Source organism: Rana temporaria, chromosome 3 (assembly GCF_905171775.1).
Source record: "Rana temporaria chromosome 3, aRanTem1.1, whole genome shotgun sequence".
Classification (NCBI taxonomy): domain Eukaryota; kingdom Metazoa; phylum Chordata; class Amphibia; order Anura; family Ranidae; genus Rana; species Rana temporaria.
In genome coordinates, this window is record NC_053491.1 from 9,546,440 (window position 1) to 9,572,624 (window position 26,185).

Sequence of the window (26,185 nt, forward strand, 5' to 3'; positions counted from 1 at the left end):
GGGCCTTATAAAGCGACCAAAAACTTGCACAGACCCCGACCCACCCCCTGCCATCGGAAGTATTGCGGACGCTGATAAAGGGCTTTGTGGAGCAACTGAGGCCCCATGAAGTATAGTGGATCCAGATGGGCCAAACCGCATAGAACGTTCTAGAACAACCTTTTACATGTAGCCATGCAATCCTCCTTGTTCACTGGGTGTAGCCACTCCGCACGCACAATCTGGGTCTTTTTTTCCAATCGATTGGAATTTGCGATAATGGCTAAGAGGGATGGGAAGGTGCATGAAGTAGAAACTGCATAGGTGAATCGGGCATGTCCATATCAAGGATCAGTCTGATTGGGGCTCTGCAAGTAGAGCCTTAGCTTGGGGCAGTCCCATCAAATGTGCAGGAAGGTACCGCGTTGGCCACACTCCCTCCAACAAGCGTCTGATAAATTCTTGCCAATAATCACTTTGGGCCAGATTCAGATACATTTGCCCTGGAGCAGCGTATCAGTGATACGCTACGCCGCCGTATCTTACCTGGCGGAATTTCGAATCCTCAGCGATTTCGTGCCGTAAGATACGGCGGCGTAGTGTTTTTCTGGCGGCGTATTTGAAATTGGGCGGGTAGGGGGCGTGATTTATTTAAATGAAGTGCGTCCCCGCGCCGCTTGAACTGCGCATGCTCCGTTTTCAAATTTCCCGCCGTGCTTTGCACGAAATGACGTCGCACGACGTCATTTTTTGAACGTCGACGTGAGTTACGTCCTTTCCTATTCACGGACGACTTGCGCAAAAAAAAAAAAAAAAATTTAAATTCAACTTGGGAACGACGGCCATACTTTAACTTGGCAAGTCTAAATATAGGCCACAAAATAGCAGGTTTAACTATACGCCGGGAAAAGCCAACTAGCGACGACGTAAGAGAATGCGTCGGCCGCGCGTACCTTCGTGGATCACCGGAAAAAGCTAATTAGCATACCCGACGTGGAAAATGACGCAAACTCCACCCAGCGGGCGCCGAAGTATTGCACCTACGATCCGAAGCCGTACGCCTGTCGGATCGAAGCCAGAAGCCGTCGTATCTTGGTTTGAAGATTCAAACTAAAGATACGACGCGGCAAATTTGAAAATACGCCGGAGTATCAGCAGATACTCCGGCGTATTTCTTCTGTGAATCTGGCCCTTTGTACCTTTTTGCTAGAGGTTGAAAACTTTTTGTGTGGCTGTGGTTGGTTACAGTTACAGGTAGGTGGCAGCAAAGACTCAAGTTTCACATCTTTCTTTTTAGCCGTAGAGCCTAGTTACCTAGAGCGTTTGAAAAATCGCTGCCCAAATATCATGTGACATAAAAATTGCAAAACCCAGCAATTTATATTCTCTAGGGCCTCTGCTTTAAAACAATAATATAATATTTGCGGGTTCTAAGACCTTTTCTAGCAAAAAATACTGATGATTACATATAAACAAAAAGTGCCAGAAAAGTGGTTTTAAAGGGATCTCTCCAACGCGCGGAGTATGTCCTTGTTTCATGGAGCGGGCGGAATAAATGTCTGGAGCCTTTATGTTTCGGTTGTTGATGGCTTTTTAGAAACATCTAAACTTGTGTCTTACGTAGGTCTGACTTTCGCTCGTTTACATCGTGTACTATGGCTGGGGCAGTAATGCTACATTCAGGGAACACCTGACTTGCTTGGCCCTTGAGGGATGTTGTCTGTTCGGTGCTGCGCTGAACCCTGTAACACAACCCCACAGGAGGCCGGAGTGTACCCCTTCCTTGATATAGGAGGTCTGAGCATTTCTACTCTTCTACTTTGTGTACTTCTACTGTAGGTGCCCATGGGCTCTTAGAGCCTGACTCTCACTTGGCCCATTGGGTTTAAACCTAAACGTCCATGAAAGAGCTTTCTACATTAATGCGGAGTTCCACTCAAAAATGGAACTAGCGCTGTGCGCAACTCGCGCATTCACAGTAGAACTAGGCTGTGCAGCTGCAAGGCTTCCCTTTCTGATCTCCTTGCCGAAGGTGGCGGCTCCTCCACCCGAGAGCCAAGGGACAGATCGGCTTCAGGTGAGGACATTGCAGGTGCCCTGGGCAGGTAAAGTGTCCATATTTTAACCACTTGAGACCCACGCTGTAGACGAAAGACGTCCACAGTGCGTCTCTCAACTGCCGGGTGGACGTCCTTTTATTTGCATTCCCCGCGCACGCCGCTGGGGGCGCGCAGCAGGGAAAAATTGTGCCTGGCGCAGTGACAGAGCAGGGACGTGGATCTGTGTGTGTAAACACAGAGCTCCATGTCCTGTCGGGGAGAGAGGAGACCGATGCCGTGTCCCTTGTACATAGGGACACAGATTGGTCACCTCCCCCAGTCAGCCCCCCCCCCCCCCACAGTAAGAATCACTCCCAGGGAATACATTTAACCCCTTCCTCGCCCCCTAGTGTTAACCCCTTCCCTGCCAGTCACATTTATACAGTAATCGGTGCATTACTATAGTACTGTCCGCTGTATAAATGTGAATGGTTCCAAAATAGTGTCAAAAGTGTCCGCCGCAATATCGCAGGCCTGACAAAAATCGCAGATCGCCGCCATTACTAGTAAAAAATAAAAACAATTATAAATGTATCCCCTATTTTGTAGGCGCTATAACTTTTGCGCAAACCAATCAAACGCTCATTGTGTTTTTTTTGTTTTTGTTTTTACCAAAAATATGTAGAAGAATACGTATCGGCCTAAACTGAGGAAATTTTTTTTTTCTTTATTTAAAAAAAAAAGGAAAACTGCACTACAAGTCACAGCACACGACACAGGAGTAAAACAGCTGATGCGTTTCGCACTATAAATTGGTGCTTAATCATAGATTAAGCACTAATTTAAAGTGTGAAACGCGTCGGCTGTTTTACTCCCGTGTTGTGTGCTGTGACTTGTAGTGCAGTTTTCCTGTTTTTTTTTTTAAATCGAGGTTTTTTGGAGTGCGGCTGTATATATTTTCTTTTTCCATTTGTTTACTTTACAGGGATGGTTAGTGTTGGATCGTGGATGTCTGTAGATGCAGGGATTTTAGTGTTGGGGTGGACTTTTACTTTAAAGGTCCAATTATTTATTTTGGATAGAGCTAGAGATGGTTAGAAGTAGGGTTGCACCGATACAGTTTTTTTTTTTTTTTTACCGGCGAGTACCGTAACTTTTGGTCCAGTACCAAGTACCCCGATACCGATACCTTTTGCGGTGCGATTTGAGCCCATACAAAATCAGTATTCTGAAATCGCACTGCAAAGAATCGCATGAAAAGGAATGCAGTTGTGATTCCTGTCCAAATCCCATGCGTCGTTCCCCCTCCACTCTTATGTGAACCCGAGCTGAAGTGGCAATAACAAATCCGGGGTCACACAGGAGCGGTGCAGGAAACCACATGTGATTCGGACAGGAATAACGCTGCATTCTTGTTCAAATTGCATGCGATTCTTTGCAAGTTCTTTTGTATGGGCTCAAATCGCACGGCAAAGGTATCAGTTTCATGCGTCGGAGCTGTTAAACGAATGTCATTTTTTGCTTTCATTATGAAGACCAGCTTCTTGATTTCAGTGGCTTGTGGTTGACCAGTGATTGATTTTCTTTTGGTTGCAGTTGGAGTTGAGTGATAATAACCTCTCGGGTGGATTGGAAGTTCTGGCAGAAAAATGTCCAAGCCTCACACATCTCAACCTGAGCGGAAACAGAATAAAAGATCTGAGCACACTAGAACCTCTGGTGAGAAAGACGCTTTTTATTCCGGGTGCAGGGCGGGTTTTCTGAATGAAACGTTACTAAAGAGGACGTTCTGACTACCTCTGTACACACTGTATGTGAATGCTGCACTTTTGTGTGTTTTGTAATTTTCGACTTGCGTTCTGCATCATTTTTTCCCACCTGCAGAAAAAATTGGGGAGCATAAAGAGCTTAGACCTGTTTAACTGTGAGGTCACCAACCTCGGCGACTACCGAGAAAACGTCTTCAAGTTATTGCCCCATCTCACCTACCTGGACGGGTACGACCGAGATGACAAGGAAGCCCCCGACTCCGACGCTGAAGCCTATCTGGAGGGTTTAGATGATGAAGACGACGAGGACGAAGGTGGGTACTGGAATTATGTATTTTTAAGCTCCTATGGGGGCTTTTTTTTTTGCCTTCTTTTTTTTCTGGGAGTTGCAATGGGCCGAACGTCTTCGCTATCGTCTGTTGATTTTTCTTTGAGAAAAAAAAGGAAGGCAGTTTTTTTTTGCATATGCTGTGTTTTTTTTTTTTTTTTTTTATTGTTGCATTGGCCGTGGAGCGTTCAAACATGTAGAAATTGGTGCTTAAAGTGGTTGTAAACCTCAGACATGAAATACAAACAAAGCATATCCCTCTATATAGCAAGGTTTCTCAACTCCAGTCCTCGAATACCCCCAACAGGTCATGTTTTCAGGCTTTCCATTATTTTGCACAGGCAATTTGATCAGTTTCACTGCCTTTGTAGGCCCGTACACACGATCTGAAAATCGGATGATCGTACGACGATCGTTGGTACAGAGCTTTCGAAAGCCGATCCCGACAATTCATGTGATTATTATTTGATCAGACAAGCACGAAAATTTTCCTCATGCGATACCAGATCGTACGTTTTGGTTAGTACAGTTGTCATCCGAAAAAATACTATATACTGCGTTTTAATTAATTGAAATTAGTCGATACATTTTTTTTTTATATATTTAATCGAACACGAAAATTTTAATCAGTAACAGCCCTAAATAATAATAATATTATATCCACATATGGTGACCCAATCGGATCACGGATCATTTACGATCCATTGCACCACTAGTACCGATCAAATTTTTTTTACAATTTATCGAGGAATTAATCTTTAATTTCCACAGCCTTAATATATATATATATATATATATATATATATATTCTGTAGTACGAGAATTTATATGACTTTAGTAACCTATTCAATTTCTACTTGCGACTATTAAGTGAAAAAAGTCAGACGACCTGTCGTCCCATTTTCAGATCGCGAGTGCGGACCATTGGTAATTACCACAGCCATTTTCAGCAGAGAAATCCTGAAAACATGACCTGTTGGGGGGGGGGGGGGAGACTTGACGACCGGAGTTTAGAAATATTGGGCTATGGGCAGTCACCCCCCCACATACACTCTGGCGTAGATCACTAATGAGCTAATGAACAGCTATTCGATTCCCAACATGTATGATTTGTTAGAATTGTTTGTACATACACTATATAGCTTTTTTTTGTAAAATTATTTTTATTGAATTTTTCAAGACACATACACAATAACAGGCCACAAACGCGACCAACAGTTACCGGTCATGACACAGAGACCGGTGTACAAACCAAAACCCAACCAAGAGAAAAGGGGGAAGGGGGGGGAGTGGGGGGGAGAAGAGGGAAGGAAAAAAAAAAAAAGGGGGGGGGGGGGGGGGACAAATGCTTGCATTAGACATATTCAACACCGGTCAAATGTAATGAGATGGATTATAATGCAGTGAAGTCCAAGCTTGACCGTTCCCCCTTACACAGTATAAATAACGCCTTCTTGCCGACCCTTGACCCCAGTACCGAGCTAAGAGACGGATGCTCGCACTCCATCATGGAGGACCGAACCCCTCCATAGTAGCATAGTAACAAGTACCCTCTTCAAAGTGCACAGTCGTCATGAGACATATCCTGCGCCCCTACCCACAATTTCCCTGACCCCCTCAGCCGTCAGACCCCGCATGCCTCCTACCCATCCAGCTTAATCTGACACTGTATCCACAGAGGCCATCCAGCCCCCCCATACCTTATCAAACTTGGTCAAAGCCCCTCTATTCAAGTAAGTTGCCTTATAGAATGGGATGGCTTTGTTGACTAACACCTTCCAGGCTGTCACCGTTGGGGCTGAGGAGCTTTTCCACGAAAGGATGATTCTTTTTTTGGCATAAAAAAGCAGCAGAATGAGAAGAGTCCTTATAGCCCTGGTCGTGGCCAGGGGTTCAACTAGTTGCAGCAAACACACCTCCACAGTCATGGGGATCGAGATAGAGGTGACCGACCTAATGCAATCTACCACCGCCCGCCAGTATGCCCTGACCTGGGGGCAATCCCAGAAGACATGCATAAAACCGGCAGAGGGCATGGAGCACCGCCAGCAGGCAGAGTCCTGACCTCCGAACATTCTAGCCAGTCTGGCCGGAGTCAGGTATATCCTATGCAAGAACTTGTAGTGTATAAGCCTGTCCCTAGTGGAGACCAGGGCCTGAAATGCCGCCCCCCCAGACACACTATATAGCTTTACTTGCGGTGTTGCTTGCTATGGAAAAAATAACAAGATGGGTGTCTGAGATCACATCAGGATAGAGGAATGAGCGCGGTATAGCAGGGAAAGAGACCGGAGATCTTTATATAAAAAATGATAACCTGATGAAAAGGCAAATTAGGACAGAATGAAACGATATGGGGAAGTGATGACGCTTTTGTAGCTCATCCTGACATCTCATGTAGTTATAAAAATATTCCCAATTATAGCATCCGCTGGTTACCTTGGAAACTACCGCCCTTCCCATGTTCAATGCCACTTAACACATTATTGCCGGAAGATACTTTTTTTTTTTTTTTTTTTTCTTTAGAACACACATTTTATAGAAATAAAGCAATAAAAGCGATACACAAATGTAGATGAGATTTTCCATTCTGGCGATTGATAGAGACTGTGGGCAAGGACAAACGTCTATATGCCGTTCTTTCCACAATTCTTATTTGTGAGCTTCTCCTCCTTCTTTTTTTTTTTTTTTTTTTTTTTTTATTGCTCGTTCCATACAAGAATAAGACAAAAGGGCATAATAACTACAAACACTTCTTAAACATTATAGGGAGAGTCCCCCTAAAAAGTAAAAATAAAATGACAATAAATAAATAAATCGGTCTATAGTATACATACAATGAAATAAGAAAGGATAAATAAAGACAACTAACAAGACAAACACCACAAAACTAACACCTTTCAGGTTAGAACAACTAAGTTTCAATAGGCAATGTTTAGTATTGCCTACCACACCCTACTTTCTCCACTCTTTTGACTACTTTGATCGTACAGTCGCATCTATTCTCTTATGAACCCATCTTGCCTCCCCCATCTCTATCCCTCCTCTCCTCCCCCGCCTCTGCTACATGAGCCATCATATAATGGGTTATTGGGGTCAAGCCAGTAGGACCATATTTCTCTTATCATCCATGGACGCACGCAGCCTCTTCAAGTCTTGACAAGTGGGTTATGTTCCTGTTTACAGGAGAGGACTAGGCAGAAACATGTTAGATATTCAAATACATGTTATTTTAACAGAGTTGAACAGCCCCGCCCAGGGGGCAGTCCCTCTGGATGTATGGCTCCCTTTGGGCCCAGCGCCCTGAGGACATTTTATTTATTTTTTTTGATAATTTTATTTAATTTTTTTCCTTGACAAGGCGCTCGCACCGATCCTGGCTTTGCTGAGACAGCGAGGCATTGCCATCGTGGGCTACTTAGATGAGAGCAGCTTCTGGCTCAGAATTAGAGGAGGATGTATAGCCAGCCAGACCCTCCAAGAATTTGGGTGGGTGTTGAACGTTCAGAAGTCGATCCTGTTTCCGACTCAGCGCTTGGAATATCTGGGGTTGATTCTGGACTCCTCGGAAGCGAGGGTCTTTCTACCCCTGGAGAAATTGCAGACCCTTCAGTCTGCAGTGAGAGTGTTGGCATCCCGCAAATGGTTGTCTCTCCGATTTTTGCATGCGAGTTCTGGGCCTCATGGTAGCCTCGTTTGAGGCAGTACCGTATGCCCAGTTCCACACTTGAGTATTGCAGAAGGAGATCTTGTCCAAATGGAACAAATCTCCTTTTTCTCCGGATCGCCAGATTCAGGTCAGACACCTGGTCAGGGCCTCTTTGAATTGGTGGCTGAGATCCCCGACTCTTCGGTCCGGGAAGTCGTTTCTTCCCTTCCTGTGGACGGTGATGATGGACACCAGACTCACGGTCTGGGGGGTCCAGTCGGCCCAGGGTCGCTGGACTGTACAGTAATCCCGTCTGCCGATCAATGTCCTGGAACTGGATCAGGATCCAGTCGGACAACGCCACGGCGGTGTCTTATGTCAACCATCAGGGGGGAACTCGGAGCTCGGCTGCAGCATCCGAGGACACTCTCATCCTAAGGTGGGCGGAAAGAAGCATGCCGGCTCTGTCGGCCGTCTACATTCCGGGCGTAGAAAACTGGCAAGTGGACTACCTGAGTCGTCAGATGCTGGACCAGGGAGAATGGTCATTGCATCCGGAGGTGTTTTTAACTTCTTTGCAGGAGGTGGGGCACACCGGACGTGGATCTCCTGGCCTCTCGTCTCACCCGCAAGGTGTCGAGGTCCCAACATACTGACCCGTGGGGTCAGTATCGGCTAATCTATGCCTTTCCCCTGTTTAAGTTCCTTCCTCGGCTGCTCCGCAGAGTGGAGGCCAAGGGGATCCCGATGATTCTAATCGCTCCAGATTGGATCCGGCGTCCTTGGTATGACGTTCTCGTGCGCCTGGTGGCGGATGCGCCTTGGCGGCTGCCAATGCGGCAGGACCTTCTTTCTCAAGGTCCCATACTCCATCCTGCTTTACAGTCGCTGACTTTAACAGCATGGTTATTGGAAGCCAGGTTCTAAGGGACCAAGGTCTTTCTGACTCGGTCATTTCATTAATGTTGAGAACACGGAAGTCGTCTTCTAGGAAGAACCATCGCACCTGGAAGGTCTACATCTCTATGTGTGAAGAGATGGGGTGGCGTCCACGGACGTATTCGGTGTCCAGGATCCTGCTGTTTTTACAGTGTGGAGTGAATCAGAAACTTGCCTTAAGCACCATTAAGGGACAGATTTCAGCCTTGGCTGTGTTCTTTCAGCGGCCTTTGGCGGCCCATTCTCTGCTGGGTACCTTTGTGCAGGGGGTTTGTCATATACTACCACCTCTTCCCCCTCTTCTGGTCCACAAAAGGGCCTGGCGGTCTCGTCGGCTACCATTTCTCGTGGATCAGACAGAACGTCATACAGGCCTATGCTCTTAAGGGACAGAAACAACTTTTTTGCAATTTTGTGTGGCGCCGCAAATGCAGCATCACACCGTCTTTTAGGATGGTGGAATTGCTGCCGATTTTACATATCAAAACGCACCAATGTGAACCTGGGCTAAAGATCAGTTCACGCTTTGTGCGATGTAGGATCCGACTTGTGGGGGTCTCACAGTTGCAGGGCATGTGAAATGCTGTGTATCTCCATGAGAGCCATTCCAATTGACACTACCGAAGTCGCTGCAACTTCAGAAAAGGTTCCAGGACTACTTTGATCCGACTCAATGCCAGAGAGTTAAAGGCTTCATTTCCATGGACGTTTTTACAGCCACTTTCTTTAGCCTTTTTTACAGCTTAAAAACGCCTGTCCCATGTTGTTGTTTATTTATTTTTTGAGCTGGAGCTCAAAAACGCAGCGGTAGCGTCTTTGCGCGTTAAAATTTTGTAATTTTTTTTGTTTATAGCGCAAAAAATAAAAATCGCAGGGATGATCAAATACCACCAAAAGAAAGCTCTATTTGTGGGAAAAAAATGATAAAAATATAATTTGGGTACAGTGTAGTTTGTCATTCAAAATGCGTCGGCGCTGAAAATAGGTCTGGGCAGGAAGGGGGTTCAAGTGCCCAGTAATGAAGTGGTTAAGAGGACCTGTCATGCTGTATTTTTATTGCAAGGGATGTTTACATTCCTTGCAATGGCAATAAAGGTAATCCCTTTTTTTTTATAAATGGACAGTGTATATAAAACATGTAATAAAATTAAGAAAAAAATAAATAAATTGCTCCTTTCCCGGAGTGATGCATAGTGGCACATTTTGACATTTGCCTTTTTAGGTTAGAAAAAAAAACACCCAGCAGTTTACAAACGCTTTTAAAGATTTTTTTATTTATTTTTTTCCCCAAAAAATTCTCTAGGGTCTTTAACCACTTAAGCCCCGGACCAATATGCTGGCTAAAGACCCAAGGGGTTTTTACAGTTCGGGACTGCGTCGCTTTAACAGACAATTGCGCGGTCGTGCGACGTGGCTCCCAAACAAAATTGGTGTCCTTTTTTCCCCACAAATAGAGCTTTCTTTTGGTGGTATTTGATCACCTCTGCGGTTTTAATTTTTTGCGCTATAAACAAAAATAGAGCGACAATTTTGAAAAAAAATCAATATTTTTTACTTTTTGCTGTAATAAATATCCCCCAAAAGCATATATAAAAAACTTTTTTTTTCCTCAGTTTAGGCCGATACGTATTCTTCTACCTATTTTTGGTAAAAAAAATCGCAATAAGCGTTTATCGGTTGGTTTGCGCAAAATTTATAGCGTTTACAAAATAGGGGATAGTTTTTTTTTATTTTTTACGTGATCAGCGATTTTTTTTCGTGACTGCGACATTATGGCGGACACTTCGGACAATTTTGACACATTTTTGGGACCATTGTCATTTTCACAGCAAAAAATGCATTTAAATTGCATTTATGAAAATGGGGGGGAACTAATGCGCAAATCAACCTAACCAAGGTAAAAATAAATAGATAACATATTTAACAACTGATAAGCAGCAGCCACTACTAGAAATGCTCACGCACAAAAGGTAAATGAATAACAGGGTGGGTGTAGTAGCGCTTGCCCAATTAAATAACCTAATATAAATATAAAAACAATCCAAAATATATGAAGGTATAAAACATCAATCCACCACCGACTGTGGGTCTAAAAGTGTTCCACTCAAATTAGTGTCCAAAGAATGACCACCCAACATTTAGAAATCAAATGTGGTAAGTCATAATGAGTGGTAAATAATAATGGATAAAGAAACAACAATTATGCCAATCTCAGCACAATGTAAATCATTAAGAACAGTGATCACAATAAAGAAAGATAGTGACATCCAAAAAGTGCTTCAATCAAAAAGTGCATGGTGCAACATGATACAATAAAAAATATCCACAAAATAGTCCACAAAATAGTCCAAAAAAGTAGCATGCATAAGTGGGCATGAACAAGATAATTTAAATAAATAATGTGCTTATCAAAAGAAAATCAAATGATAATCAATACTGACAGTGCAGTGTTTTAAAAAAGTGTCCAGTGCACAATCCGTGCAGAAAAATAAATATTGTTCTTTAAAAGATCTTTCAATCAATAAAAATAAATAAATAAATAGGTGAAAATATATGTATTAAATATAAGAGTGCAAATAGTGTTCCAATGAATCCATTAAAGGAACTTGAGTGGTTGATGCTGAACGTGCAATCGTGCTTGTATAGAATCCTTCAGGCTCCCCACAGTGTCTGGAGAATAGTGTGTTCCAGCCCCTTACCTTTGGAGGGCTTAAAATAAAGCCTCTATGTAAATAATCCCAAATACGGCGGCTTGCTGCTCCACTCCCATACAAACACGGCTCATGGGTTAAAGATGATTCTCAAAATGACAAAAGGGAAGCCTCCATAGCATAAAATCTTACGATTTATTAGGTAAAACAAAGTAAAAAACACTCACAAACAGATGAATGTAAAACAGCGTGTCTGTCGTTGTGTCTCCGCTCTGCGGCCGCGAGCGGATGACGTCACCAGCAGCTCTCCACGTCCTCACGCGTATCGTGACTGACAAAACGTCACTTAATCATAGGATGCATGGATACTACACCCACCCTGTTATTCATTTAAATTGCATTGTTTATTGTGAAAATGACACTTGCAGTTTGGGAGTTAACCACAGGGGGCGCTGTAGGAGTTAGGGATCACTGTGTATGTGTTTACTAGTGTAGGGGGGTGTGGCTGTAGGACTGACACCATCGATCGAGTCTCCCTAATAAAAGGGATCACTCGATCGATGCGCCGCCACAGTGAAGCACGGGGAAGCAGTGTTTACACACGGCTCTCCCCGTTCTTCAGCTCCGGGGAGCGATCGGGCCGGAGCGGCTATAAACAAATAGTCGCGCCGTCGTCCTGGATCGCTCCCCGAGGGAACCCGACCTCCGCATATACCGGGGGGGGGGGGGTCCCGATCGGACCCCCCACCCACGTCTAGGCAGGCACGTACAGGTACGTTGATGTGCCTGTCCGTGCCATTCTGCCGACGTAAATGTACATGAGGAGGTCGGGAAGTGGTTAAAAAAAAAAAAACTTTTTTTTTTTTTTTATTTAAGCAGAAAAACGCACTAATGCCCGTTTTCCAATCATTATTATTATTTTTTTTTTTTTTTAGGCAAATTAAAAATGCTCAAATCTGTCAGATTCGAGCTACAAAATAAGTTCCAGAACTTTTTTGAGCTTCAGGCGTTTGTGAACCGTCTCCATAGAGAATAATTGATTCCTATTTTTTTTTCCCTCCAGCGTTTTAGAGCTTCAAGAAACAAAACGCTGAGGTGTCAATGGGGGCCTCCGTGATTAAGCTATGACAATAAAACCTGAATCTGATTGGTTACCATGCACAGCTCTGTGCTCCAGGTTTAGTAACACCCCCCCCCCCCCCCCCAGTGGCTGGTTGATTTAAATTAAATTGCGCAAAGATTGTAACATGTGGCCATCTTTAGTCTGTAAAACTTTATTACTATTGGATGAAAAACAAAATGTGAATTGGTGTCTTCAGTTATTGGGGGACTCTGCGAAGGCTCTAGTGTTGGCTGATGTCCTGTTACCCCCTTTGTCTGTGGCTCACAGACTGGAGACTATATTGCACACATCTCCAGTCTGTTTGTGACTGAGGCTGCCTATCTCACACAGAGGAAGACTATGATGAGGACGTTCCACCGGGTGAGGACGACGATGAAGAGGAGGAAGGAGAAGAGGAGGAAGTGAGCGGCGAGGAGGAGGTACAGCTTTTACAGTTTTTTCCTTGTTTCTTTGTTAGAAGTGTATTTTCTTTGATGTTTAGCATAACAGATATTTATTTGCAGTGATATTGATGATAAGATTTGATTTTTGTAGTGTGATAAAAACTTGCTTAGCTTCATAATGTGGGCATAGCGGGAAATGCCGGCATGGAGGTCCTCCTGCCAGATTATCTACATACAAGATTCGGCCTCATGGTATCAAATCTGAGCCAGACCAGCCAAGATTTGATCCATCTATAGGCAGGCTAGTTGTACTGAAGTCAATCACTCGATCGACTTCAGTACAACGAGCCTGTCGGATTATTTGCATGCGATTGCTGCCAGCGGCTATAGCCATAAGCAGTGATCATTGTATTCTGAAAGGGAATGCTCCCCGCTGGCAGAACACGGTAGTGCTGCGGGAGGGACTTCCCCATCAACACGGACTCTGTCAGTGGTTGCAGAAAAGAAAATTGCATTGGCCCGGATTCACATACATCGGCGCATATTTGTGCCGGCGTAGCCCATCTAATATACGCTACGCCGACGCAGCGCACAGAGGCAAGCACAGTATTCAGGAAGCCAGTGCTCCCACTCGCTCTCAAATCTGCGCTGGGTTTCCTCGGCGTAAGCCGGGGTAGGTGGAAGTGGGCGTGAGCCATGCTAATGAGGCGTGACCCCATGCAAATGATGGGCCAAGCGCCATAGAAGTACTTAAAACGAACGGCGCATGCGCCGTCCCGTGGACGCATCCCAGTGCGCATGCTCAGAATCAGAACTACTCCCTAAGATACGACGGATCACTGCCTACGACGTGAACGTACCCTACGCCTATCCCTATTCACGTACTACGTAAACAGCGTAAAATACGACGCCTGTGTTCCCTGGTCCATACCTTAGCATGAGTCGCGCCTCCTATATGGGGAATAACTTTACGCCGGACGTACTACTTACGCAAACCGCCTATATTATGCACCAGGCGCAAGTACGTTCGTGAATCGGCGTATCTCCCTCATTTGCATATGTGCATAGAAAATCAATGGGAGCGGCAAATGCGCCCGGCGTAAATATGCGCCCATGATACGACGGCGTAGGCAAGTTACGTCGGTCGTAGGAAGCCTATTTTTAGGCGTATCTCAGATTGTGGGCACGGCGCACAGATACGACGGCGCATGGTTACACTTACGCGGCATATCTCGAGATACATCGGCGTAAGTGCTTTGTGAATCCGGGCCACTATGGCCTGCCTACCCGAAACTGAAATGTTTTTGTGTTTTTTTTTTTTTTTTTTTAATTAATTTTTTAATAAAAATAACAAACCTGCCTAAGCTTGCCTGCTCTATGTAATGGTTTTGCACAGAGCAGTCTTTTCTTCTTCCGAGGTGCCCCCCCCCTCTTCCCCGGATGCCCACAGGGCAGCGGCAGCCCGTCCCATAGGGCCCCTTAAAAAAAAGGTCCTTTAAGTGCACTGTGTTCGGGCACCGGACACAGTGCTTATGGGAAGCGAAACGTCTGTGCAATCACAAGATTGCAGACGAGACGCTTCATTTGCACGCTTTTTCACTGCCTTGTGATGCAATCCATCGCGTCGGACTACTTCCGCCTGTACTATCACTATGGCTGGGTGCTTTGATCGAGATTGGCACAGACGGTGCTTTCCCTCCGAGTTAGGACGTCACGTCCGGTTTCCCTGTGCCAGTGATAAACCGGAAGTGATATCCGCAGCTTCGTGGAACGCACGGCCCGAGCAGAGCTAAGTAAGCAAGCAATGTGTCTGCAGTGTACTCTGCACTGTCCGGGAAGTGTATATTGCCCCCTCTATGGAAGTGACTGTAGCCCCCCCTGTGTGGCGTATAAACCTAACAGTGTTGTTCAATAATTTTAAAGTGTGCAACTTGGCAACAAAAGTGATCTATTTAATTCATTAGGTGATTTCGTTTTTACGTTGATCCAACACTGCAAGCATACGATATACAGGGGAAGAATTGCAGCAGTAAAAATAACAAAAAAAAAAAAAAAAAATGTGTGTGTGTATATATATATATATGTATATATGTATGTGTATATATGTATATATATATATATATATATATATATATATATATATATATATATATATATATATATATATATATATATATATATATATATATATATATATATATATATATATAATTTTTTATTTTACTGTTGCCCAATTTGTAATTTTTTTTTTATTTTTTTTTATCTGATGAAGCAGGAACAAGTCCCTGCCTCCATGCCATGCCAGCTAAACATGTTGGAAATTTTTGTGTCAAGTCACTTGCATTTTTCACTATATTAAAATATAGCGGCTTGTAATCAAATCTTTCACAGCTATCATTTGGGTCTAATTAGTTTACGTTTTTATTTTTCCATCAAATATATAAAATGCAATGTAGGAACCAAGCCTGCAGTGACATTTTTTTTGTCAAAGCTCTCCTTTACTAAAATTTACTAGTCTCCCTTGATGGCGCCAGAGCCATCAGATGGCTACACTGTGCCCAGTGGGTACACTCTTGGCAGAAATCCATTATTGCAATGAGAATTTATATGCAATCGTGAATTACTTTCTTTTTTTTTTTATTTCCACGCGTCTTTTTCGTTAATCCCCCCCCCCAGAGTGTTTATTAAAATCGTGGTTGTGATAAAAACCCCTGGTGATCTTTTATCCAAATTAATATTAACTGCTAGTAAATTATAAGTAACTCAGTAGCAGAATAGTGCACTTGTTTCAGCTCATGATCCTATTACACGCGTTAGAAAGAAAAGAAGACTAATGCCGCATACACACGGAAAACCCACAGAAAACCCTTGTCAGTGGTGTGCCGACACTACTATAGGTGCTTGGTTTAGGTGTCACAGGGATCTCTAGATCCCTACATCATATACCAGGCTGTACATCATACACCGGGCTCTGTACATCATACACCGGGCTCTGTACATTATACACCATATACCAGGCTGTACATTATACACTGGGCTCTGTACATCATACACCGGGCTCTGTACATTCTATATAGATTTGTGAGATGAAAATATCAGTCCAGCCTTTTGCATCTGAAGTTCGCCCTTTTACATCAGAATCCCTCTTTCACATCAGAAGCTCCACATCAGAAGCTCCCCATGATAAAAGTCCCTCCTTTCACACCAGACACCCCCTATCACATCAGAAGCCCCCCTCATCACATCCAAGAGCGCCCCCCCCCCCCCCCACCCTTATGTTAGAAGCCCCCATCATATCAGAATTGCTGCAGACCGGGTAACATCTTGTAGTGGGTCGGATGTGGTTCTCATGCAATAGTTTGGAGACCCCTAGTCTATACTGCCTTTCAAGTGTGCAATCTAAAGGGAAATGCCCCAAAATCGCAATTGATGGCTATTGTTTTTCCAAGATTAACAACTGGCTGTGTTTTTCACATGGCAATATTGAATAAACATGCATCCAGAACAGCTAGGAAAATGTGGTGATCAAATTGAACCTACGTAATGTACCCTGTGCACTTGTCCTCCTGAAGTCTATTGCCAGTATAAAAGCCAGCCAGGAACTCTGCACAGGGATGGGAAGTCACCCCTTATAATGGGCTCAGCAGTTGTACAGACCCAGGAACCCAGCACAGGCATGGTGGGAACCCCTCATTATAGGCACAGCGGGTGTACAGACCCAGGAACTTAGCACAGGGATGGTGGGGACTCCTCATTATGGGCACAGCGGGTATATAGACCCAGGAACCCGGCACAGGGGTGGTGGGACACCTGATAATGCGCACAGCAGGTTACAGACCCAGGAACTCTGCACAGGGATGGTGGGAACCCCTTTTAATGGGCACAGCAGCCAGCAGGGATACAGATCTGGGAACTCGGCACAGTCACGGTGGGAACCCCTCATTATGGGCACAGTGGGTGTACAGACCCGGGAACTCGGCACAAGCATGGTGAGACCCCTCATATTGCGCACAGCAGGTGTACAGACCCGCAAACTCGGCACACGCATGGTGGGAACCCCTCATTATAGGCACAGCGGGTGTACAGACCCAGGAACTCGGAACAGGGAGGGTGGGAACCCCTTATAATGGGCACAACAGCCAGCAGGTGTACAGACCCGGGAACTTGGCACAGGCATGGTGGGAACCCCTTATTATGGGCACAGTGGGTGTACAGACCCGGGAACTTGGCACAGAGATGGTGGGAACCCCTTATAATGGGCACAGCAGCCAGCATGTGTACAGACTCGAACTTGGCACATGCATGGTGGGAACTCTCATGGGCACAGTGAGGCTGCATTTGATGAAATAGGTATGGCGCTGCCAAATGCAAGTGTCTATCTCTCTTTTAAACTTACCCAGATTGTCATTTGACTCGTAGGTACTGTTCATTGTGGAAAAAAAAATCAAAATGAATGAAAATTCGGTTCCATCTTTGAAACAATTTCCCTTCGCAATGCGTTCAGATGAAGAAAAAATGAGGATAATGGAGCTTGGACCACATCAACCCAAATTGAAAATTCAGCAGCGGTCAAGTGATCGTGGTCGAGTTTGCGCTCGCAGCTTTTCCACCACTTCTTATAGTAAATGGCGTTGGCTGGCTGGATGTGAGGTGACTCGCGCCTTTTATTGTTTTCCCTGTTTGCTAATTCAAAGTCCTGGCACCGACGCGTTGTGGATATCAACAGGGGTGTGCGACCTAAAGCATCTCGCTGAAAAGTGCAAGCGGCATGAAACTACCGAAAGCCATTTTGACAACGTTATGAGTGTCAAGTTTTTTGGGAAGCCTAGCATTAGTGAACAGCTAAATGAAGGCTACAGGATGGGCATTAGAAGGCACAATGAAGAGGTCACACAAAATCGACACATCCTGTCTAGAATAATAGACTCTGTGAAATATTGTGACGCATTTGAGCTGGCTTTGCCTGACCATGACGAGAGTGAGATATTGGATAATCCTTGGATATCCTGTGGCTTGGTCGATTTTGGTGCTTCTCTTGATGAAGTTTTGAAAGAGCACCTTGAGAATGCCAGTTTTTTTGAGGGATCTTCGGAAACTGTGCAGAACGAGCTGTTGGACTGCATGTTGTCTGTTGTGAAGGAGCACATCATCCAAGAAGCACAGAGCAGTGATTTTATCTCGATCCAGGCCGACGAGACCACCAATGTTGCCACACAGTGCCAACTTGTGCTTGTACTGCGCTACATCGATGCCAAAAATAAGGTACAGGAGAGGTTTTTGGAATTTATTCCTCTGCATTTGACTACAGCAGATTCCATCACTACAGCGCTACAAGAGCGTCTTGCTGTCATCCTTCCAGGGGATCAGAAACATAAACTCATCTCCCAAGCATATGATGGAGCCAGCTTCATGAGAGGCGCCACTGCAGGGGTTCAAAAGAAGATACAAGATGTGTACCCAAATGCCCATTACACCCACTGCTATGCACATCAGCTCAATCGGATAATGCAACAGGCCAATTCTCAAATTCCCAAAGTAAGACTTTTTTTTGCTAACCTTGGAGGATTTGCCAGCTTTTTTGCAGGATCGCCCAAGCGCACAGATGTTCTTAATAAAGTAGTTGCCCATAGATTACCGACATCAAGCAGTGTCAGGTGGAATTTCCACAGCCGTGCCGTCAATACAGTGTTTGAGCACATAGAGGACCTCATCCGCTGTTTTGAAACTATGCGAGACTCGGGTGACTTTGACCTTGAGACTATGAGAAAGGCAGCAGCGTTTGTCATGCTGCTGGAGGATCAGGATTTTAAATATTTCCTGACACTTTTCCACAACATCAAGCTGCATGTCGACGACCTCTATGCCAAACTCCAGGAGAAGGACATAGATTCAGTCCACATTAAAAGGAGCATCCAGCAGTTCCAGCAGGACATACAGAAGATCAGGTAGCGGCTGTATTCCTCCTTTTCCATGTGGTGGTGGTGTTGTTATTGTTATTATTTTTATCATTATTATTGCTCATACATTTTGCAGAGATTCTATCCCATCCCTGGTTGACCAAAGCAGTGAAGATGGTTCTCAACCGAGTAGTTGGGACTCTTTGAATCCAGGAGAATGTAAATCCATTTCAGCCGAGGTGAGTTTTTATTCATTGCAATATCTGTTCTTTTAAGCCCCTTTCACACTGGGGCGGTGGGGGCGTCGGCGGTAAAGCGCCGCTATTTTTAGGGGCACTTTACCGTCGTATTTGCAGGGGAATTCGGACGTTGGCTGGGCGCTTTTAACTCCCGCTAGCTGCCGAGAAAGGGTTAAACCCACCCGCAAAGCGGTGCCCATTGATTTCAGTGGGCAGGAGCGGCGTACACACTGCTTCACCGCTCCAAAGATGCCGATAGCGGGACTTATTTCTCTTCCGTTCATGGACGGACACAGCAGCATTGACCTTAGGGTTATATACCTTTCCTTCTAGGAGAGACTAGGCAGAAAGAAAACGGTACTTTAAGTGTTAAAAACACTTCTCTCAGTACAGCACCTCCTACTCTCTGGAAGCATCCAGCCTCAGTTTTAATCTGCCTAGCGTCAGGAGAGCATGGCCTTTCTGGAGCCCATGTGCTCTGGAGATTTTTTTTTTTTTTTTCGCCTTTATTTGTTTTTTTGTTCCTGCATTTTTGGATCTTGGAATCTACTATCAACTGCCGACTGGGTGACAGGCTGGATCTTGATCCTTGTAGTCCCCCCATGTTCGGCCATCGAGCGTGTGCCGGTCTTTAGCTAGGCCGTCCACGACATGCCCCGTTGCTCCAGGGGCGGCCGGTGAACTACATGTTCCAGGGCACACATTTGACCGGTCTCTATGGCTGTGTCACAGTGTGCCGGGCCGACAGCCATGCCGCAAGCGGACGTTGGTTCTGTCTGGAATGACTCCAGCCGGTGGTCGCAGGATGGGTAAGTAGTATCCCCTTGTCTCGGCAGGGTGTTTTTGGCTGGTGCATTCCTGGGGAGGTCGACTGATGGTCCGCCCTGCTTTCCTCTCTCCCTTTCCTCTCCCTCCTTCTCCGTTTCTGGGTGGCGGCTGTGAGGTGGGGGGTCCACCTGAGGGGGGGCTCTGCTACTGCCGAGGGGGCTGTGCTGCTGTGGGGTACTGTATTTTTTACTGTACTGGTGCTGTATTTTTTTTTTACCTTGAGGTGCTGTGTCAGTGTCTGCTGTGTTTCACTATGTGTTTTACACGTGTGCGGCCGCCATCTTGCCGGAGCCGCGGCTCTATATGTCCGCGGCCATTTTTTTGTAGCCCGCATGCTGTTTTTCTGCATGTCGGCAGCCATTTTAGAAATGTTTTGGCCTCTAGTGCCTGGAATAACGGCGCCAACACCGCAGTTTTTTCTTCCTGAGGAAACAACACGGCACAGGCAGCACTCTCAGCTCTGCACAGCGGTACAGCCTGGTTCTGGGTGGTGAGTCCCCGGGGGTCCCCTGCTCTCTGTATCAGCCGGGAGGGTGACCGGTGGGTCCCGTTTTTTGTCTACAGTACTAAGGTGGCATTTTTTAGGTGGGACAGCATGGAGTCTGAACCACAAGGGCCCTCATGTGAGGCTTCTTCCCCAACTATGCCAGAGTTAACCCTTAGTGCCCCTGCTCCTGTGGCCTCGCTGGATGCTGTGACGGCAGTGCTGGAGGCGTTTGTTGCCAGGATTGAAGCGGCAAGTGGCCAGAAGGGGGGTAAAAAGCGCCCCCTCCCTGAGCCTGCTTCTGGGGATGTCTCTGACGCAGAATCAGGTGCTGCTTCTGCATTTGGCCATGGTTCTGTCATGTCAGATGATGCAGACTTAGCCCACGTGGACAGTGAGGATGACTCTGCCTCAGGGTCAAAGCAGGATAAGGAATTTGTTGGAGCTCTTATCACTGCGGTGTGGGATACTCAGAAACTTGAGGATTTGGCGGAGGCATCAGACATGCCGGTCCCTTTTGGGTTCCGCAAGCCACCCCGCACCGCAAAAGTGTTTCCTTGTGTTCCGTATCTGGACGACTTGTTATACAAGGAATGGGATCGGCAGCAGAAAGATTTTGCTGTACCAAAATACTTTGCGGTCCGTTACCCACTTCTTTTGGAAATCCTCCCCAAACGGGTATCTCCTCCGTCGGTGGACCCTCCAGGTGTCCAGGCTGAACAAGGCCACCACGTTGCCTGTGGAAGGGGCTCCCGCTTTTAAGGACCCCGCAGATAGGAGGGCTGAGGCTGTGGCCCGCTCCTTATTCACAGTGGTGGGGTCCGCAGTGAAACCGGTTTTGACCGGAGCTCTGGTGTCGCAGACACTTACCGAACGCGCTAAGTCCCTGGTACAGGAGCTGGAGGCGCATAATGCTCCTGAGCTCTGTGTGGACCTGGCCGACCAGTTGGTGCAGGGTCTGAAATTTGTCTGTGAGTCAGCCCTGGATACGCTCCCCTTGCTCTCCAGGGCCTCCGCCTACGCAGTGATACTACGCCGCCTTGTGTGGCTAAAGTGTTGGTCTGCGGACCAGTCCTCTAAGAAGTCCCTGGTGGACTTACCCTTTAAGGGTGAACGGCTTTTTGGGGCGTCCCTGGATGACATCATAAAAGATGCCACAGCGGTAAGAGCACTCTGCTCCCGCAACCTGGAAAGGGTAAGGAGCCTCGCCGTAGGCAAGAGCCCTCATTTACTACCCCCAAGCGTTTTTTCGCCCGCCAAGTGCGTCAGGAAAACCATTTCCAAGGTGCTAAGGCGTCCACTGAAGGGCAAAATTGCTCCTGTTACCGCAAGTCCAACAAGCCCGTGGACAAGCCTGCCTCCGCATGAAGGTTTGCCCCCGCCCACATCTCGGGTTGGGGGCCAGCTTCGCGGCTCGATGGAGGTCTCTTCTCTCCGACCGTTGGGATTGCGAAGTAGTTTCCTCTTGTCCACCAAACAGATTTTTTCCCTCCAACCTCCGGCTTCCTCCGGATCGCCTGAAGGACCTGTCAGGAGCTGTCCAGGATCTGCTGGTCAGGGGGGTGGTTGTACCGGTTCCCTCAACGGGACGGTTTTAGGGGCTTTACTCCAATCTGTTTGTAGTCCCCAAGAAGGATGGGATCCGTCCGGTCCTGGACCTCAAGGCCCTCAATTGCTTTGTCAAAGTGCAAAAATTCAGGATGGAGTCGATTCGCTCAGTAATAGCAGCGCTCCATCAGGGGGATTTCCTAGCATCCCTGGCTATCAGGGATGCATACCTGCATATGCGCAAAACACCAGAGGTTTCTGCGCTTTGCGGTTGGGGAGGACCATTTTCAATTTGTGGCCCTCCCGTTCGGCCTGCCTTCGGCACCACGGGTTTTCACCAAGGTGCTCGCGCCGATTCTGGCCCTGCTGCGGCAGCGCGGGATCGCTATTGTGGGATACCTGGACGATCTTCTTCTGAGTACTGGTACCGTCTCAGCGGCTGGAATATCTGGGGTTGGTCCTGGATTCCTCCCAGCGAAAAAACTGCAGACTCTGCAATCTGCGTTGCAGCGGTTGGCGACCCAGAAATGGGTGTCGCTTCACTTTTGCATGAGAGTGCTGGGTCTGATGGTGGCCTCTTTCGAGGCAGTCCTGTATGCCCAATTCCAAACTTGAGTATTATAGAAAGAGATTCTGTCACGTTGGAACAAGCTTCCTTCGTCTCTGGATTACCAGATTCGGGTGAGTCGACTGACCAAGTCCTCCCTAGTGTGGTGGCTGACATCTCCGGTACTCCGGACCAGGAAATCGTTTCTGCCGTGTCACTGGACAGTGATCACGACGAACGCCAGCCTCTCCGGCTTGGGGGGTGTCCAGTCAGCCCAGGGGCGCTACGTTCCAGCTCTGTTGGCGGTGTACATTCCGGGGGTGCTGAATTGGCAAGCCGACTATCTAAGTCGCCAAACGATAGACCAAGGAGAATGGTCGCTACACCCAGAAGTGTTTCAGACTCTGTGCCAAAAATGGGGCACTCCAGACATGGACCTTCTAGCGTCCCGTCTCAATCGGAAGGTGTCACGATTTGTGACTAGATCAATGGAACCCGTGGGCGGACAGGTCAGACGCGCTGGTGGCGCCTTGGGGTCACTATCGACTAATATACACCTTCTCTGCCCTGCAGTTTCTTCCTCGCCTGCTGCGCAGGGTGGAAGCCGAGGGGATACCAACAATCCTGATTGGCCGCACCGTCCCTGGTACGCGGACCTGGTGCATCTGGTGGCAGACGTTCCCTGGCGTCTACCCCTGAGAGAAGACCTTCTGTCGCAAAGTCCTTTCCTTCACCCTGCTTTACAGTCGCTGGCTTTGACGGCGTGGCTGTTGAGAGTCATGTGATTTCTACCATGCTACGAGCACGGAAGTCCACTTCACGAAAGATTTACCATTGTACGTGGAAGGCCTACATCTCTATGTGTGAAGAGTTGAAGTGGCACCCCCGTACATACGTGGTGTCTCGGATTTTGCTGTTTTTACAGCGTGGAGTGGATCAGGCTCTCGCCTTGAGTATGGTTAAGAGTCAGATTTCGGCTCTGGCTGTCTACTTTCAGCGACCCTTGGCGGCGCACTCCTTGGTGCGTACGTTTGTGCAGGGGGTCCGGCATGTGGCCCCTCCTGTGCGTCCTCCACTGCCTCCTTGGGACTTGAGTCTAGCTTCGTTTGAGGACATTCGGAAGATCCCCTTGTTGCCTTGTCTTGCAAGGCTCCCTACTTAGTCATCCATAAGGATAAGGTGGTGCTGCGGCCGCAGCCATCATTCCTTCCAAAGGTTGTTTCGGCTTTTCACATTAATGAGGACATTGTTCTTCCATCTTTATGTCCTCGGCCGAAAAACCCGAAGGAGACCACTTTACATTCCTTGGACGTTGTGCGAGCCCTACGGGTGTACTTGTCTGCTACGGCTCCGTTTCGGAGGTCGGACTCACTGTTCGTGTCGGTGACTGGTCTTAAAAAAGGTCTGTCGGTCTCGTCGGCCACCATTTCTAGGTGGATCAGACAGGTCGTGCTCTAGGCCTATGCCCTAAAGGGGCGGCACGCCTCCCTTTCAGGTCACGGCGCATTCGACCAGGGCGATTGGTGCCTCTTGGGCTTTTCGTCATCAAGCGTCTGTCTTACAGGTATGTAAGGCGGCGACCTGGTCGTCAATCCACACCTTCTCAAAATTTTACAAGGTGGATGTGAGTGCATCTTCGGCCGCAAGGTTTTACAGGTGGCAGTTTAAGGTTGAAGTTCCTCCGCTGAGGAACTCTGGTTTGTTTGGGGTGAAGCTTGGTTTGCTGTGTTTTTCCCCACCCCTCAACATTTTTGACACTGCTTGGGGACGTCCCTAAGGTTAATGCTGCTGTGTCCATCCATGAACGGAAGAGAAAATAGGATTTTTGTAAAATCCATTTCTCTGAGTTCATGGACGGACACAGCACCCACCCCTCCTTTGTTTGTACTGCTTGTCTACGAACCGAGGCTCGATGCTTCCAGAGAGTGGGATGTACTTGGGGGGGGGGGGGGGGGGGCACGCCCCCTGGGAGGTGCTGTACTGAGAAGTGTTTTTAACACTTAAAGTGCGTTTTTTTTTCTGCCTAGTCCCTCCTAGAAGGAAAGATATATAACCCGAAGGTCAATGCTGTGTCCGTCCATGAACTCGGAGAAATGGATTTTACGGTGAGTACAAAAATCCTGTTTTTACCGTCCTGCTAACCCTCGGGGCTTTCACACTGGAGAGACAGCAGCGGCTGTTTCAGGGCGCTTTGCAGGTGCTATTTTCTTTATTGTACACCACGGGACACAGAGCGTTAATCATTACATAGTGGGTTGTATAGTTCACCAAAGGTGATTGGACACTGGCACACCCAATGAAGACGAGTTCCTCTCTATATAACCCCTCCCATAAAGATGTGCTAAGAAGGAGCTCTGTTAAGGGGATTAAGGAGAGATTCCATCCAAACCGCTTATTAAATTACACCAAATGGATGGTATCCAGGCCTCGCAGAAGACAGAGGTGGTGCCTGTAATGTCTCTCTTTTGAGGACTGGACTCTGTGATCCAGCACTTTCGCTATTAAAATGTGCAAAAGTATTCTGGCAGAGTCTTTTACAAGGCCCAAGGGAGAGGCCTCCTTTAAGTAGGAACCCATATCCCTGAAGGTTGGCACAACAATACACTCCGTGATGGGTGAAGATTGGTACTGTCTGGTCTTCAACAGTCCTGCAGCGTGGATAAGGTATGTGGAAAAAGTCTAATGCCGCGTACACACGACCGTTTTTCGGGATGTAATTTTTTAATGTAATTAAAAACGATTGTGTGTAGGCTCCAGAGCGTTTTTCACAAAGTAAAAAATGGGCATTAAAAATTTAGAACATGCTCTAATTTTTCACGTCGTTTTTAGCATCGTAAGAAATGGTCGTGTGTGGACTTGAACGACGTGAAAAAAACGCGCATACTCAGAAGCAGGTTATGAGACGGGAGCGCTCGTTCTGGTAAAACTAGCTCGTAATGGAGATGGCACATTCATCACGCTGTAACAGACTGAAAAGCGCGAATCGTCTTTTACTAACACAAAATCAGCAAAAGAAGCCCCAAGGGTGGCGCCATCCGAATGGAACTTCCCCTTTATAGTGTCGTCGTACATGTTGTACGTCACCGCGCTTTGCTAGAGCATTTTTTTTCACGATCGTGTGTAGGCAACAATCGGGTTGAAAAAAAACGTCGTTTTTTTCTAGACCATTAAAAATTTAATTTTTTAGATCCCGAAAAAAAGTCATGTGTACACAGTCACATGTTTAAAACACTTAAAGCGGGGGTTCACCCTAAAAACAGTTTTCTAACATTACATCCAGCATACTAACGACATTTACAGTAAGCAGGTCTTTTTTTTCGCCGTACATACTGTTTTATATTGTGATTTTTCCCCCCGGCTTCCGGGTTCTGATTCCCACGGGACTGGGCGTTCCTATCCCTGGGTTAGATGATTGACGTCTAGTGAAACAGTTCCCATGTCGCACAAAGCGCATCACCAGATTTCCGTAAATAGCCAAGCTGCGAGTCGGCGCAATACGGCGCCTGCGCAATCAGCTCTGCTCGGCGCGCGCCGTATAGCGCCGACTCGCAGCTCGGCTTTTTACGGAAATCTGGTGATGCGCCTTGTGTGACATGGGAACTGTTTCACCAGACGTCAATCATCTAACCCAGGAGTAGGAACGCCCAGTCCCGCGGGAATCAGAACCCGGAAGCCAGGGAGAAAATCACACTATAATGGTATGTATGGCGAAAAAAAAAAAGACCTGTAAATGTCATTAGTATGCTGGATGTAATGTTAGAATTTTTTTTTTTAGTGTGAAC

General features: G+C 46.6%; 1 protein-coding gene across 2 annotated transcripts in view; it reads left to right on the top strand.

The window, feature by feature from the left end:
• Positions 1 to 26,185, top strand: part of ANP32A (acidic nuclear phosphoprotein 32 family member A) — a 51,254-nt gene that overhangs the window by 13,697 nt on the left and 11,372 nt on the right. The window contains exons 3-7 of one of the 2 annotated variants that reach the window (XM_040342231.1): positions 3,615 to 3,737; positions 3,903 to 4,101; positions 12,808 to 12,896; positions 17,280 to 18,805; positions 18,894 to 18,996. In XM_040342231.1, the coding sequence (XP_040198165.1) occupies positions 3,615 to 3,737; positions 3,903 to 4,101; positions 12,808 to 12,896; positions 17,280 to 18,805; positions 18,894 to 18,996 (2,040 nt within the window). The remainder of the gene's footprint in view (positions 1 to 3,614; positions 3,738 to 3,902; positions 4,102 to 12,807; positions 12,897 to 17,279; positions 18,806 to 18,893; positions 18,997 to 26,185) is intronic. The other variant, XM_040342232.1, reaches the window with a different exon arrangement.